General features: G+C 42.4%; 2 protein-coding genes across 2 annotated transcripts in view; one reads left to right on the top strand and one right to left on the bottom strand.

Moving 5' to 3' along the window:
• Positions 1-4,924, top strand: part of ELOVL2 (ELOVL fatty acid elongase 2) — a 63,158-nt gene extending 58,234 nt beyond the window's left edge. The window contains exon 8 of the mRNA XM_012440345.3: positions 4,774-4,924. Coding sequence (XP_012295768.1) covers positions 4,774-4,899 — 126 coding nt within the window. The 3' untranslated portion in view covers positions 4,900-4,924. The remainder of the gene's footprint in view (positions 1-4,773) is intronic.
• Positions 1-16,795, bottom strand: part of SYCP2L (synaptonemal complex protein 2 like) — a 159,546-nt gene that overhangs the window by 38,063 nt on the left and 104,688 nt on the right. The window lies entirely within an intron of this gene.

Genomic DNA, 16,795 nt, shown 5'->3' with positions numbered 1-16,795 from the left:
GCTTGGGAGGAGGCAAGTGTCCAGGAATTTATCCATTTCTTCCAGGTTTACTAGTTTATGTACATAGAGTTGTTTGTAATAATCTCCGATGATGGTTTGTATTTCTGTGGAATCTGGTGATATCCCCTTTATCATTTTTTATTGCATCTATTTGATTATTCTCTCTTTTCTTTTTTATTAATCTGGCTAGTGGTCTGTTTTGTTGATCCTTTCAAAAAACCAGCTCCTGGATTTATTGATTTTTTTGAAGGGTTTTGTGTCTCTTTCAGTTCTGCTCTGATCTTAGTTATTTCTTGTTGTCTGCTAACTTTTTTGATATTGCTCCTCTAACTCTTTCAATTTTGACGATAGGGTGTCGATTTTAGATCTTTCCTTACTTCTCATGTGGGTATTTATTGCTATACATTTTCCTCTATACACTGCTTTAAATGTGTCCCAGAGATTCTCATTTGTTGTGTCTTCATTCTTATTGGTTTCGAAGAACATCTTTTTTTCTGCCTTCATTTCATTGTCTATCCAGTCAACATTCAAGGGCCAGTTGTTCAGTTTCCATGAAGCTGTGCAGTTCTGAGTTAGCTTCTGAATTCTGAGTTCTAACTTGATTGCACTGTGGTCTGAGACACTGTTATGATTTCTGTTCTTTTGCATTTGCTTAGTGATTTACTTCCAATTATGTGGTCAATTTTAGAGTAGGTGTGATGTGGTGCTGAGAAGAATATATATTCTGTGGATTTGGCGTGGAGAGTTCTGTAAATTTCTATTAGGTTTGCTTGGTCCAGGTATGAGTTCAAGTCCTGGATATCCTTGTTAATTTTCTGTCTGGTTGATCTGTCTAATATTGACAGTGGAATGTTAAAGTCTCCCACTATTATTATGTGGCAGTCTAAGTGTCTTTTTAAGTCATTAAGAACTTGCTTTATGTATCTGGGTGCTCCTGTATTGGGTGCGTATATATTTAGGATCGTTAGCTCTTCTTGTTGCATTGATCCTTTTACCATTATGTAATGCCTTTCTTTGTCTCTTTTGATCTTTGTTGGTTTAAAGTCTGCTTTATCAGAGACTAGGATTGAAACTCCTGCTTTTTTTTGCTCTCCATTTGCTTGGTAAATCTTCCTCCATCCCTTTATTTTGAGCCTTTGTGTATCCTTCCATGTGAGATGGGTTTCCTGGATACAGCACACTAATGGGTTTTGGCTTTTTATCCAATTTGCCAGTCTGTGTCTTTTGATTGGGGCATTTAGCCCATTTACATTTAGGGTTAATATTGTTATGTGTGAATTTGATCCTGGCATTTTGATGCTAGCTGACTGTTTTGCCCATTAGTTGATGCAGTTTCTTCATTGTGTTGATGCTCTTTACCGTTTTTGGTATGTTTTTGGAGTGGATGGTACTGGTTGTTCCTTTCTATGTTTAGTGCTTCTTTCAGGAGCTCTTGTAAAGCAGGCCTGGTGGTGATGAAATCTCTGGATAATTGCTTGTTCGTAAAGGATTTTATTTCTCCTTCACTTATGAAGCTTAGTTTGATGGATATGAAATTCTGGGTTGAAAACTCTTTTCTTTAAGGATGTTGAATATTGGCCCCTACTCTCTTCTGGCTTGTAGGGTTTCTGCTGAGAGATCTGCTGTGAGTGTGATGGGCTTCCCTTTGTGGGTAACCTGACCTTTCTCTCTGGCCGCCCTTAGCATTTTCTCCTTCATTTCAACCCTGCTGAATCTGATGATTATGTGCCTTGGGGTTGCTCTTCTTGAGGAATATCTTTGTGGTGTTCTCTGTATTTCCTGGACTTGAATATTTGGCCTGCCTTGCTAAGTTGGGGAAGTTTTCCTGGATAATACCCTGAAGAGTATTTTCTAGCTTGGATTCATTCTCTCTGTCACATTCAGGTACACCTATCAAATGTAGATGAGGTCTTTTCACATAGTCCCATATTTCTTGGAGGCTTTGTTCGTTTCTTTTTACGCTTTTTTCTCTAATCTTGCTGTCTCATTTTATTTCATTGAGTTGATCTTCGACCTCTGATATCCTTTCTTCTGCTTGGTCAGTTCTGCTATTGAAACTTGTGTATGCTTCACGAAGTTCTCATGTTGTGTTTTTCAGCTCCATCAGTTCACTTATATTCCTCTGTGAGCTGTTTATTCTTGTTAGCATTTCATCAAACCTTTTTTTCAAAGTTCTTAGCTTCTTTGCATTGGGTTAGAACATGTTCTTTTAGCTCAGAGAAGTTTCTTATTGCCCACCTTCTGAAGCCTGTTCTTGTCAGTTCCTCAGACTTATTCTCCATCCAGCCTTGTTCCTTTGCTGGTGATGAGTTGTCATCCCTTGGAGGAGGAGAGGCGTTCTGGTTTTGGGTGTTTTCATCCTTTTTGCCCTGGTTTCTTCCTATCTTTGTGGATTTATTTACCTGTGGTCTTGTAGTTGTTGACTTTCAGATGGGGTCTCTGAGTGGACGTCCAGTTTGTTGATGATGAAGTTATTTCTGTTTCTTAGTTTTCCTTCTAACAGGCCCCTCTGCTGTAGGACTGCTGAGATCCACTCCAGGCTCTGCTTGCCTGGGGATCACCTGCAGTGGCTGCAGAACAGTAAGGGTTGCTGCCAGTTTCTTCTATCTTTGTCCCAGAAGGATACCTGCCAGATGTCAGTCTGAGCTCTCCTTTATGAGGTGACTCTTTGGATATACGGGGGTCAGGGAGCTGCTTGAGGAGACAGTCTGTCTTTTATAGGAGCTCAAGTGCTGAGCTGTGAGCTCTGTTGTTTATTCAGAGCTGCTGGGTAGGTATGTTTAAGGAACTCATAAACACCTTTTTTTTCCCCCCAGGTGCTCTGTCCCAGGAAGTTTGGGCTTTATTTATAAGTTTCTGTCGTGCTGCTGCCTTTTTTCAGGGCTGCCCTGCCTGGTGAGGCAGCAGCCTTGTTGCAGTCTGCCTGTAGAGGCTTTGCCCAGCTGCCGTATGAACTTCCCTGCAGTCCTGTTTATAGTGGTATAGTTAGAACTGCCTTGGCAATGTCGGCCCACTTCTGTAATTGCAGACTGCTTTGGTAATGGTGGATGCCCCTCCCCCACAGAGCTGGCCTGTCCAGGGTTCAGGGGTGCTTACTATGAAACTCTCAATCCAGAGCATTTCAGATTGCTGTTTTTTGTCGGGGTGGGACTGGCTGAGCCCGATCACCTGGCTCCTTGCCTCAGACCCACCTTTTTTTTTTTTTCCAGTTGAACGGCCAACTCTGTCTGTCTCCCAGGTGTCCCAGTCACCAGTTGAAATGGCACCTGGATTTGTGTGATTTCTTGAGTGTAGACCCGCCGCTCCCACTGAATCAGCTGCTGGAGACTTGTGGCACTTTTTCACTGGGGAATCGCCTGGCCTAGCTCCCTGTTTCAGTCCCCTTTTCTCAGTTTAATGGGCGGCTCTGTCTCCCAGGCGTTCCATTCTCCAGTTGAAAAGGTGCCCAGATTTGTATGAGATTTTCTGCAGAGACCCGCTGCACCGGCTGAAACAGCCACACTGGGGGCTTGTGGCACTTTTTTGCCTGAGAATCTCCTGGCCTGGCTCCCTGTTTCAGTCCCCTTTTTTTTCAGTTGAACAGGCGCTCCAGTTGTCTGTTGAAAAGGTGCCGGGATCTGTGTGATTTCCTGTGCAGCGACCCACTGAGCTGGCTGAAACAGCCGTGCGGGAGATTTGTGGTGCTTTTTCGCCCGGGAATCTCCTGGCCTGGCTCCCTGTTTCAGTCCCCTTTTTATCAGTTGAACGGGTGACTGTGTCTCCCAGGCACTCCAGTCGCCAGCTAAAACAGCACCTGGACCTGTGTATTTTGTGTGGAGACCCGCTGCTCGGGCCAAAACAGCCGTGCTGGTGACCCATGGGGCTCCTCCACCTGGGAATCTCCTGGTCTGTGGGCAATAAAAATCCATCTGGAAATGTGGCGTCCACTCACCCTCTGTGCTCTCGCTGGAAGCTGCAATCCAGAGCTGCTCCTAATCGGCCATCTTGGATCCCCCCTCAGATCTGGTATTTCTGAAATTGGACTAGGCTTTGTCTTTTATAAGAAATAAAGGTTTTCTTTGAAGATTTCCAAAGAAATAATCAATGATAGGACTGATTAAAACTATGTGTGGGTGCACAAACCACTACCCCCACCCTCCCCAAAAAAACTGAGTGTTAAAGGAAAGCTAAGGGAGTGATTTTGGTGCATGGTGTTGAAGACTGAAGGGAAGCGTATATCCGAGCAAGGGTAGGTAATGGTATTCAAAGCCTTAGCCCTACATGCTGGTTCAAACTGAGTCTGAGTTCTAAAGTCAAGCATATAATTTAAGTGTAGACCCTTGTTAATACTATTGCTTTAAAAAAAAAAAAGTAAAAATGAGATGAGAGATCAGGTTATTTTGTCAGAATAGGAAGGATATGCCAAAATCTAGATCAAGCCGGAATCCCAGGTATTGGTACTTTTTAAATAACAGCACTTTTTAACTTGAATTATTTTTAAAAGTTTTATCTTTCTAAGTGAGCAACTAATGCAGAATAAATTGAATGCTAATCCCAGAATATACAAATCCTAACTTCTAATATTCATGAAATTCATGCATTTGTCTTGGTTTTTATCCTATTTTTGTCTTTAACCAGAGGTTTAAAAATGATCATATTACAAACATGAAATCTTATTAGAAAATCCAGCACCCAACAGAATCACATACTGTTTTTAACTATATGGAACGTTAAAGACAAGGTCTTATTAAAGAATCTTTTCCTTTTTCTCTTCAAAATATACATATCCAACAGACATACCGAAAAAAGCCAATGAAGAAAGATCTGCAAGAACCACCTGCAGGGAAAGAAGTGAAGAATGGTTTCTCCAAAGCCTATTTCACTGCCGCGAATGGCGTGATGAACAAGAAAGCACAATAAAGATGAGTCACAGAGAAAGCACATATACTAGCCTCACAGATTCGCTTGTTTTAAAGCAAAGACTGAATTGAACGTTACATGTTTTAGGATAAACTAATTTCTTTTGAGTTTATAAATCATTTGTACCCAGAATCTAGTACTATATTGCTATTAGGTTAATCTGTTAACTGAATGCTTTGATCAGCATTGAGGTGATGCTGACCTCCGAGGACCTCAGAACTAACTGGTGCAGCTTCTCCCTCACTCCCTCCCACAGACTGAACCTCCCGCCAGAAGCTGTCCTTGTAACGCCTTACACACATACACAGCCAGGAAACGTGGAGCACTGTTTCTCACAGAAAGTCTTCAAATAAAAAGAGTTTTGTTCAGATGAAAATGTTTAAAACAAAGCGTTAATTATATTCTAAGTACAGGGTATGTTCTAATCTATATTAAGCAATAATTGCCAGTGCATAATCATTCCATTTGTTCCTTTAGCAATTGACCCCAGAAAATATTTAAATGGGATCATACACAGAAGATAGAAAAATGTAGCCAAACTTCTTTCGAAGCAAGAGTCTTGTCTGTCAAATGCCCACAACCACTCCTGATTCTAAACTCAGTGATACAGTAATGAAACTGGTATTTCTTTTATTTTAAAGATTAGTTATTCTAAGGAGAAAAAAAATGCTTCTGCCATATTTTCCTAATTCAGGGGCTTTGGATAGGATTGTTCCTCCATTTCCCTAATCAATCATCAGTTCACGTCTCCCTCCCGTGCCAGACAGCCTAGGTTACTAAAGACGCCATGCTCTACACCACAGGCAGAGTACAACTCTGGCTGCCCATTTCCTTTCTGAGCAAGGACTGGAGTCCACTTCAAAATCTTTGAACATACATGCCACTGGAATATGTATAAATCAGAACTAGTGGAGTGATGGGGGCAAAATCGGCACTGAAGTTGTCAACTCTTTTTTGTTAGTCTATACTTGTGAATATGACCCCAGATACCTGTTGTCACTCTTTGCAGGTTATTTAAGTTTTTGAAGCTGGGAGGAAAAAGATGGAGTAGCTTGGAAAGATTCCAGCACTAAGCCATGGGCGGGTAATAAGCCACGATGAAAAATGCCGGTTTGGCAAACTCAGCACTCCCATTCCCTGCTCAGGTATATCCAGTCTCTACTGAGAAGCAAGCACAAAAGCAGACACAAGTATTAATGAGTATTTTCTTTCTCCCTAAGTGCAGGACTGTTACTACCAAACTCTACCAGGAATGGAAACAAAGAATATTTGCTGAAGATTTTTTTGAAGATTAATTTTTTAAATAAGTTTTTAGGTCCTGACACTGACATCAAATACATGCGCACCAGAAAGGCATTTCCACCACTCTCCCCACTCATTACTGTCCAGAGTGCCTTTCTGTCTCTGCTGTTTTTCCCCCAATAAGCTCTAGTTTAAAATGTTTCCCTGTTAAAAAAAAATTGTACTTTTACTTTATGTAAACTACCCTTCTGAGGATTTGGGCATATTTTTTGAAGGTGCCTAATGCTTAGGATCATCTTGAGGGTGACACACTGCACCTGTGTCCTTCCCTTCTGTGCAGCCAACTCATTTCTGTTGAACAGATGTCTCCTGTCTAATGCCCCTTCCTCTTCTATTTCTCTGTCTAAATCATTTTCTGAAACTGACTTGCTCTAGGGTGCTTCATCACCACTTCCATCTTGTATCACCTTATAACTGTACTCACTGTCTTGTTCTCTGCCAGCAATTCATTTTAAAGCAAGGGCTAGCTTCAAGCATGACTGTTACGGCTCCTCTATGACAAAACACAAGTTTGACCAAGGAGAAAGCCCCTTGGAGAAGCTGGACCCTAGTTCAGTTTAGGTCTCAAACAGAGGTTAAAATCTCTTACCAAAGTACGTTCCAGGTGAAAATGAGACTTAGATAAAAGCAGGCTGGTCTAACAGGCTCGCTGGTCATCACATTCTTACTTCCCAGTGAGGCCCTGAGGTCTCACTGCACAGCATACCTGCCACTTTGGATGTTTCCATGGGCTTCATATCTGTATGGCAAGGAGGGATTGTCCTTCAGCAGACAAAGTCAAGCAGCTTTAAGTACAAGGCAGCTTGAAACCTCTCCGATCAAAGTGAAAAATGTGAATAGTTTATACTTTCAAACCAGTGCCAGGGATTAGAGACAGGTTTCATTCAGGATGCATATTTCCAATTTGGTCTTTAATTCAAGAGAAGCTTCATAAAACACATATAGCCTTAAACCACTCAAGGGCTAATTAAAAACAAAAAATTGAGTTATGAAATCTTAGCCACAAAAAAAAAATAAATCAGGTAAACATTTTAACCTGTTAAGTGTTGTAAACTTCAAAAAACCAAAATGCTTATTTTAATGTGATATTTCTAAAACTACGGAAAAATTAGTATTTCTATAACCTTTGGTTATACTAATTTTTCCGTAGTTTTAGAAATATCACATTAAAAAATGTGAAAAAAATGGAAAATGTTTTCTCTCAAATTTCCTGTTACCCATGGGACTTAAATACTGTAAAGCATATCAATTATTCCCTCAGTTTTTTAAATTAACAAAATGGAATGTTAACAGAATTAAACATAGAAATTTTCAAGCCATCAAAATTATATATTGAACTATTTAGTCATGTTGTGGGGTAAAGTCCTCACTCCTACATTAGAGAAAAATTTTTTATTTTTATTTTAAGGCAAAACAGTATTTACTGTGATGGGCAGAACACCATTTTGTATGTAAGAGTCCATTTCAGTTCTTTTCAATATTTCCATATCGTTTTGTGAATGTTTCTTGGGGCTCCCTTATTTGGAAAATATGGGTGTCACTTTGTTTTCCTTTGAAAGTAATTATATCTTAAGAACATGGTACCATGAATGGAGTGGACAAGGGAGGCTGGAGAAGCCGTTTTTCTTTGTAGATAAAAAGCATTCTCTATGATTGTTGTATAATAAATTGATTTTTACACTAAATGCATGTTGCAGGTTTTATTTGGTTCAAAGAAGTTAAAATGTATGCCTGCGCGGTGTTCCAAATGATCTATCACTTGGGGGCTTTTACCATAAGGCATTATTTTAGCAATGAATTTTAGACATTCTTCTCTCGTTTCAGTGAGCAATGGGTTATTATATCATTACCATTACTTTGTACTCATATACCAAATTAAGCTATTTCAAAAAATAGCCATTCACAAGAAAAAGTTAAGATTAGCAGAGGATATAAAGGTGATAATAAACAAACAAATTGCTATATAAAACCACCTGGAGAGGAGCACTAGATTTGAGGAGAAACGACACTGTGCAATGCCCTGAAACCCAGGACTGCCCTTCACAGAGCACCTGCACGGGTAGAGAGGTGGTTAGCTCAGCTGGGGAGGAGATGTAGGTGAGAGGCCTGACCGGGAGGATGCCTGGGAAAGTTGAGGGGAGGGGCAGGACCACAGGTTGGCGTTTTGTCAGTGTAGAGAGTACAGTGTTGAACGTGATACTGAGTATAATGAGACACACGTCCTAAACAACTCTACAAAAGATGTGCTCAAAGTCTGATCACAGAGTTGCTTAAATTGCTGGATAGTGACAGGTGGGACAAGATAAGATTTCAGGGAAGGGCAGGAGAGGAAGAGGGAATGGGAGAAGACTTAACTATCTGAATGGGGGCTAGAGTTTGGGGTGGGAGGCTAGCATTTAAACAGGAGTCTTCTCTTTGTTATTTTAAATGGTGGGTGGAACTTAAGAAAACTTTGTGTTTAAAAATAAGAGAAATCCTATGTCTCTCTGGCAAGGATAATAACTGTTGTCACAAACTAAAAGAACTGCTTACACAACAAGTGTTCACATACATAACCCTCTTAATTCCTTTACGTAAAGAAAAAATTCAGCATGTGTTTTTGTTACAGCAGGCTTTCTTCCAAGACAAATTACATTCACGTATTTAAGGAAGAGTTTCTCTCCAGGGCATGCAAGGAAATAATCACTCCTAGGAGACTAACTCTAGTCATCTCAGGATTCCTTGACCTTCAGTAAAACAGGACTCAGTCGTAAGGGGAAAAAGACTGAAAGCTATTGATTTGTAGGTCATTTTTCCATCTTAAATTGCACTGCAGAACACTGGAATAACACTGAGAGGACAAGGAAATCTGTAATCCAGACCCTCATTGAGCAACTGATAAATGCAGTCGTTAGATATAGTGAACTCCAAGTTCGTCTTCAAAGAATCAGTATGTCAGTATGTTCAGCTCTTACTCTTTAATTCTCCATTTTAAAGTTTAACTTCCTTATAGTTTCAGTAAACAACCTTTTCTACCAGTTCTAATCAGTAGTCCACATCTGTTCCCCCGGTCCCCTGCTCTATCCTGACTCATCCTGGTCACCTCCTCTGGTCACCTGCCCTGGTCACCTGCTTTGACCTGAGTTACCCCTGCTTACCTGCTCTGTTCTGACCTGTCCCGTAACTGTCCTTCCCACCAAACTACCCACCCTGCCACTCCAGCTCATACCCCTGCTCTCTTTAAAATAGCCAATCAGAATTAGCCTAGACTGTGTGGTCTAACCCTAGCCAATGGGGAGCGTCAGAGCAGCAGGGGCTACCTCCATCAGGAATAAGAACTACTTCCCATCCCTTGTCCAGGTGTGTGCTCACCATTGTTACATCTGTGAGCCGCACCTTTCTATAGAAGTAAATTGCCTTGCTGAAGAAATTTATATTCAAGTGCTACTTCTTTTGTGGCACTGAAAATTTACATATAACAAAGTCATTGTGGATCTTGTGAGCAACCCACCAGGAGCCTGCTCTGAAAGTGTCTGTGACCAAATCACATTTGGTAGGCTGAGGAAGGTGAAGATTGTCACACATCCCTTGATGTTGCGTGTGCCATAGTCTATGGCTACCTCGACTCCTTGAGATGGGCGTTTTCTCTTGTATTTGCCACAATCACCATCACTCCATCACTCATCTTTTCTTTTTTTTTCTTTCTGAAACAGCCTTACTCTGTTGCCCAGGCTGGAGTGCAGTAGCATGATCTCAGCTCACTGTAACCTCTACCTCCTGGGACCAAGCAATTCTCCTGCCTCAGCCTCCCGACTAGCTGGGATTACAAGCATGTGCCACCACTCCCAGCTAATTTTTTTTTTTTTTCGGTAGAGACAGGGTTTCACCACGTTGGCCAGGCTGGTCTTGAACTCCTGACCTCAGGTGATCTGCCTGCCGCAGCTTCCCAAAGTGCTAGGATTATAGGCATGAGCCACCACACCCAGCCCACTCATCCTTTTTATTCAGCCTATTAACCTGGCTGGCCCCTGAAGGCATTTGAATTTGTGATGCCTACACATTAAACAATGAAAGGAGAAAGTCTATACAGTTTTGCCTGGGTCCATATGATAAAACAGAGGGAGAGGAACACAGAGTTGTCGGTAGTGGCCCTAGAAACCAATGAGAGATGTTGCAGATTTCTCTGAAAGATTGAAGCATTCTACATAAGATAGTTCATGTAGAACCAGCTTCTATTCTTTTAAAGCTAGTTTAGACCTATGGAGTTTGATAAACTCTGGAAATAGTTATATTCAGTTGAAGAATTCATCAAATCTTGTCCAGTGCTATGTATCATGGTAGGGATACAGAATGATCCAGATGAAATATTCCTTAGAGTTCATAGTCTAGTAAAGTAGATCAATGTTTAGTTATAAAATAAATATTGAGGCCAGGTACAGTGGCTCATGCCTGTAATCCCAGCACTTTGGAAGGCCAAGGTGGGCAGATCACCTAAGGTGAGGAGTTCAAGACCAGCCTGGTCAACATGGTGAAATCTTGGCTCTGCCAAAAATACAACAATTAGCCAGGCGTGGTGCACAGCTGTAATCCCAGTTACTCAGCAGCCTGAGGCAAGAGAATTGCTTGAATCCAGAAGGCAGAGGTTAGAGTGAGCCGAATCATGACACTGCACTCCAGCCTGGGCAACACAGCAAGACTCCATCTCAAAAAAAAAAAAAAAAAATGTTGCCAGAGAAACATCCCTAAAAGAGGTAATGCCTGAGGTTAGTTTTGATGGGTGAATAATTCAAATAGACTTCAAAGAAAGTGGTGTTTAGAAGCCAAGGAAAAGAGAATATTTAAACAGAGTAAAATGCAAGGCAGCAAGGTGAGCAGTTAGTGAAGGGGAAAAGAAAAGGCACTGAATTTGGTCCCTGGGAGGCAGTTGGCAAATTGCAGTGGGCTTTAGAACGAATGGGAAGTCAGAGAAAAAAATGTTCAAGCCACATGAAAATCCTTCCTAAGAACTGGGGATGGGAAGGAACAGTTATAGTAGTTGCCGAAAGGGAGGAAGAGCTAAGGGGTGTATGTGTTGAATACTTTCAGGAGCATCTGAGTGACTGCATCTGAGGTGGAAGAGGAGGAAACAGTAAGAAGCCAGCCCCTTGCTCAGCTCACGGGGCGGGGGCAGGGGAGGCCTCAGGTGCCTTTGTCACCACGGAGAAAAACGCCCAGAACAACATGCTGGTGAGGCTGCAGAGAAAAGGGAACACTTACACACTGTTGGTGGGAATGTAAATTAGTTCAGCCCCTGTGGAAAGCAGTTTGGAGACTTCTCAAAGAACAAAAACCTGAATTGCCATTCAACCCAGCAAGCCCGCTACTCAGTATCTCCCCAAAGGAAAATAAATTGCTCTATCGAAAAGATACCTGCATTCATATGTTTATCCAGCACTAGCCACAATAGCAAAGACACGGGATCAACCTAGGTGCTCATCAATGGTGGATGGATAAAGAAAATGTGGTGTATATACACCACGGAATACTACACAGCCATAAAAAAAGAATGAAATCATGTCTTTTGCAGCAACATGGAAACAGCTGGAGGCCATTATCCTAAGCAAATTAATGCAGGAACAGAAAACCAAATACCACATGTTCTCACTTATAAGTGGGAGTTAAACCTTGGATACACATGGCCATAAAGGGGAAGAGTTGACACTGGGGACTCCAAAAGGCAGGGGTAGGGGGATTGAAAACCTTCCCATTGGGTACTATGCTGTCTGGATGACAGGGTCAACAGAAGCCTTAACCTCAGCATCACACAATACACCCTTGTAACAAACCTACACATACACCTCCTGAATTTCAAACTTTAAAAATGTTAAAAACCACAGATTTCAATTGAAACTGAATGATGATCCAAGAAAGAAAAGTCGACACTTCCCTATCATCATCTATGGCCTCTAACAAATCCCCCTGAAAGCAGTCAGAGCTCCGAATCTTGCAATAAATTGGCCTCGGTCTTTTTGTCACAGGAAGAAGGATGGGGAAGGAGTCAGGAGGGGAGGGCGGTTGCTGCAGGCCTGGTCGGCTGAAGTTACCAGTGCAAAAGCCAGGAGTTCATCTGCTGCCTGAGGGCAAAGCAAATCCCCAGGGGTGTGGCTCAGAGGATGGAAGGTCAGAGCACAGAGGAACACCCAAAATGACAAATGAGGCTGAGGCCACAAATGGCAACAGAGTCTGCTGGGGTAGCTATAGGGCTGCTCCCTGCTACGAGTGAGTCAAAAAGGCAGGGAGCCTGGATGCAGAGCTGGGAACGGGCCAAGACCGGCTTAGTCCCCTGGGTCAGGGTGAGGAAGCTGATGCTGCTCTTATTCCCCAAGAGCTGGCTGTCAGCATCTCCAGGATGCCTCCCAGTCCAGCCCTCTCTCCATGCTGCTTGGAAAAGTACATCCATTCCCGCATGCTGCCACCCCACCCTGCCTTTCCAGGCCAGGGCAGCTCACACACTACCCAGGCTGTTCTCACGTTTCTTTGTGTAATTGTTGGACTGATGTCAGTCTTCCCATCAGACTGCCACTCCTTGCAGGCAGGGGCAAAATCACATTGAATCCTCAGCACCTAGCACAGCACATGGCACACAGGAAGTGCCCAGTAAGGATTCACTGAAGAGGACAATGTTGAGTAGAGCCTCTCTGGTGAGTATTTTCAAAGAGATGTCCGAATATCTCAAGCTCACTGTTTTTGCAATTTCCATCAACCCATCCTCAAAATCAGCTCTTTACATCTTACACCTACCATGGCCTCTCAAATCTGTCCCCTCTTTTTCATTCCCAGTCCTACTTAGTTGAGGCCTTTATTGCAACAATAACCTCCCCCAGTGTCTTGAATGTAGCCCTCATACAGCTACCAGATTAGTCTTCCAAACTACTGTGCTCCTGATGTCTTCAGTGGCCTCTTCTCACCTACAGAATAAAGTCCTTCTACTCAAGCTGGCAAAGACACTTCAATCTGGGCCTAGCCAAATTTAATTCCCACCAATACTCCATAGTATTATGGCCTCAAACAAATTCCGCATTTTTCTTCCTCTCTTCTCATTTTCATGATAGCACCTCTTTCCTAATCCTAGAAAAAACCTCCTTCATCCTTCAAGATCTATTCCAAGTGATACCCCTCCTCCAGGAAGCCATCCTGCTCACTCCCAACAAAAATGACTTCTCCCTCCTCCTAACTCTGATGGCACTCAGTTTACACTTCATTTTAACACTTGTCACATACAGCCTTGATTTACAGTGATCTGGGTGTCTTACTACCCTCTCTAGACTAAGTTCTTCCCAGCTAAGATAGTGTCTTATCCATCCTACCATCCTCCACGTCAGCTAACTCGAGGGTTTGTTGAGAACAGTGCTCAGATATATGCTAACTAGGTACTGAAAGTCATAAATTCTTCAGATGTACTTCAGTGAAGACAGTCCATGTAATGGCACTGAAATCCATATACTCCCAGGTCATGAGAAACTGTGAGGTGTGAACTGGATATACCTAAATGAAATGAAATTAGTTAACCTCATTCATGTTTTTTGATTTAAAAAATAAGTGCTCTTGGCCGGGCGCGGTGGCTCACGCCTGTAATCCCAGCACTTTGGGAGGCCAAAGTGGGAGATCACAAGGTCAAAGTGATCGAGGCCATCCTGGCCAACATGGTGAAACCCCGTCTCTACAAAAAACACAAAAATTAGCTGGGCATGGTGGTGCGTGCCTGTAATCCCAGCTACTCGGGAGGCTGAGGCAGGAGAATCACTTGAACCTGGGAGGTGGAGGTTGCAGTGAGCCGAGATGGTGCCACTGTACTCCAGCCTGGCAACAGAGCAAGAATCTGTCTCAAAAAAATAAAAATTATAAAGAAAAAAGATGGCAAAATTGAAATTATAAACATTGTTTTAGGCAATATAAACTATAAATTAATAACCTACATAATGTAACTAAGTTTTATTATATCATGAATAAAGCATTCAGTCTGCAGTCTTTTACTTCACTTATCCAGTCACGAACAAAGTTACTTTGTAGATGACCTTAAATTCTGTAGGCTTCATTTTTCCAAAATAAATTCAAACGCTTAACTGTTTCTGCAACCGCATGCCCTCACACTTCATTAGATCATTTAGTAATTAATAACCGTGTGGTGAATATTTCTCCTCTGCTAAAGGTGACACTTTGGTTGAAGTGCTGGAGAAATGAGAATATTTGCAGATCAAATGAGACCTCCTAATAAGTTTTTTTTCAAAACATACCACAGGCTGGGCATGGTGGCTCATGCCAGTAATCCCCACTTTGGGAGGCTGAGGTGGAAGGATCACTTGAGCCCAGGAGTTTAAGACCAGCCTGCGCAACATAGCAAGACTCTGTTTCTACAAAGCAAATTCAGAAACTAGGGTATGGTGTGGTGGTGCACACGTGTAGTCCCAGCTACTCAGGAGGCTAAGGCAGGAGGATCACTTAAGTCCAGATGCTGGAGGCAGCAGTGAACTAGGGTCTTACCACTGCACTCCAGCCTGGGCTACAGAGCAAGACCCTGACTCTAAAAAATAAAAAATAAGTAAAAAAGTAAAACCACCATTTTCACGTGTGCTATTTTCATCATCTTCAACTCAAATTTCTCCTGTATATACAGTTGAATGTACCTCTTGGAGATACAAAAAAGACACTTCTCTAACAAAAAAAGTCCATTTTACTTTTATAACTATCAAAAAAGCAACACCGCTCCAAGTTGTTTAACATCTTGAACGTTCTATTAATACTATCTGACCAAATTTTAATACAAAAGGTTAATTTTTATGAACACATGGATAATAACACAATTGCAAACTGCCAACATATATTCCACCTGAACTCGGCAGGTCCCAGGGATGCTATTTGGAGTGGAGCAGTTTGAATGCATACCGAGCGCCAAAGTCTGGCTAACGTGGCCTGAGCCAACAGCAACCTTGCTCTTTATCTTCCTCTGCAGGCGGCCCAGGCTGGCAGAAAAGGAAAAGGAGAGCAGTAATTACTCAAGGCCGAACTGTCCGCCTCTTGGTCCCTAAGAACCCCATGAGCCAATATGAGCATCGCTCCTTTCTATCCTCCACGTCACTAACTCAGGTATTCAGTGAAGCATCTCACATGGTTGTCAAGCATCTTACATATCAGTGTCCTCAGTGGAAACTGCCTGGTTATCCTCAGAAATCTCTTCAACACATGCCACTCTGAAGATGTACATGCCATCTCTCGATAGTCTAATATAGCAGGTGATTTTGCTGGATGTCAGAGATAAGCTCTTTCTCTGTTATAGCGTCAGATGAAGTGGGTGGCCTGGCTTTAGGGGCCACACTAGGAAAACTCCATGTTGTTAATAACCAGATTGGCAATCAGCCCAATTATTATTATTATTATTTTGAGATGGAGTCTCCTTTGTTGCCAAGGCTGGAGTGCAGTGGCATGATCTTGGCTTACTGCAACCTCTGCCTCCCAGTTTAAGCAATTCTCCTGCCTCAGCCTCCCAAGTAGCTGGAATTCCAGGTGTGCACCACCACACCCAGCTAACTTTTGTATTTTTAGTAGAGATGGGGTTTCGTCACATTGTCCAGGCTGATCTCAAACTCCTGACCTCAGGTGATCTGCCCACCTCAGCCTCCCAAAGTGCTGTGATTACAGGCATGAGCCACCATGCCCTGCTTATCAGCCCAATCAGATGTCCATAAATAAGAGGTTGGTAGGAGCTGATATCAACTGAAGGAACAGATTCTTCCATCACACCTAAACTTCAGGGCACATGCCTATTGAGAAAAATGGCAGAATCACCTGGCAATGTAAGGTATTTCTCCATTTTTTTCTGTGTGTGGCATATGTAATTTAATTCAGGCATGACAGACATTTCTAGTTACCTATCCAACACCTGTTCTCCCCTGTTTCCTTATTAACAGAAGTCCCCACTTTTGGGGAGTGCTGTGACATACTCAGTCAAATTTTCACCTCTCCAGATTCCCTGGTAACGAGGGTGAGCCATGTGATCTAGTTCTGGCCACTAAGATGCAGACAAAAAATGTATCAGCTTGGGCTTCCAGGAAAACTGTTTCCCTGATTTAAAAAAGTGGGGAGGGAGCTGGGCATGGTGGCAGACACCTATAATCCCAGCATTTGGGGAGGCTGAGGCAGGAGGATCACTTGAGCCCAGGAGTTCGAGATCAGCCTGGGCAACATAGTGAGGCCTCATCTCAAAATAAACTAAATAACTAAAAAATGAAAAAAGGGAGGGTGTTGGTACACATCTTTTACCTTTTACTTTTACCCAACCCCTTCTTCCTGCCTGGGGTATAAAAAAGACACCTAGAGATAGAACAGCCATGCTGTGATTATAAAATCCCATAAAATCCCAAGTCACACAAAGAGGGGTCAAGCAAAAAGCTCAAAGAACCCAGGTGTCTAATGACTAATACCACCAGCCCTGGACCACCTTGTTGCTCTTCACAGGGAAAAAAATAAAAGCCCTATTTGGTTTAGCTGCCAGAGTCCAATTTCTGTTACATGTGACCAAATGTAAGATGCACATTTAATTCACATTTAATCCAATTCTCTGTTGGAGCTGGGAATTATT

Source organism: Aotus nancymaae, unplaced genomic scaffold, assembly GCF_030222135.1.
Source record: "Aotus nancymaae isolate 86718 unplaced genomic scaffold, 86718_ANA_hifiasm-v0.15.2.pri h1tg000051l, whole genome shotgun sequence".
NCBI classification, from domain to species: Eukaryota; Metazoa; Chordata; class Mammalia; order Primates; family Aotidae; genus Aotus; species Aotus nancymaae.
The sequence above is the reverse complement of the archived record's forward strand: the minus strand, read 5'-3'. Positions and strand labels throughout refer to the sequence as shown.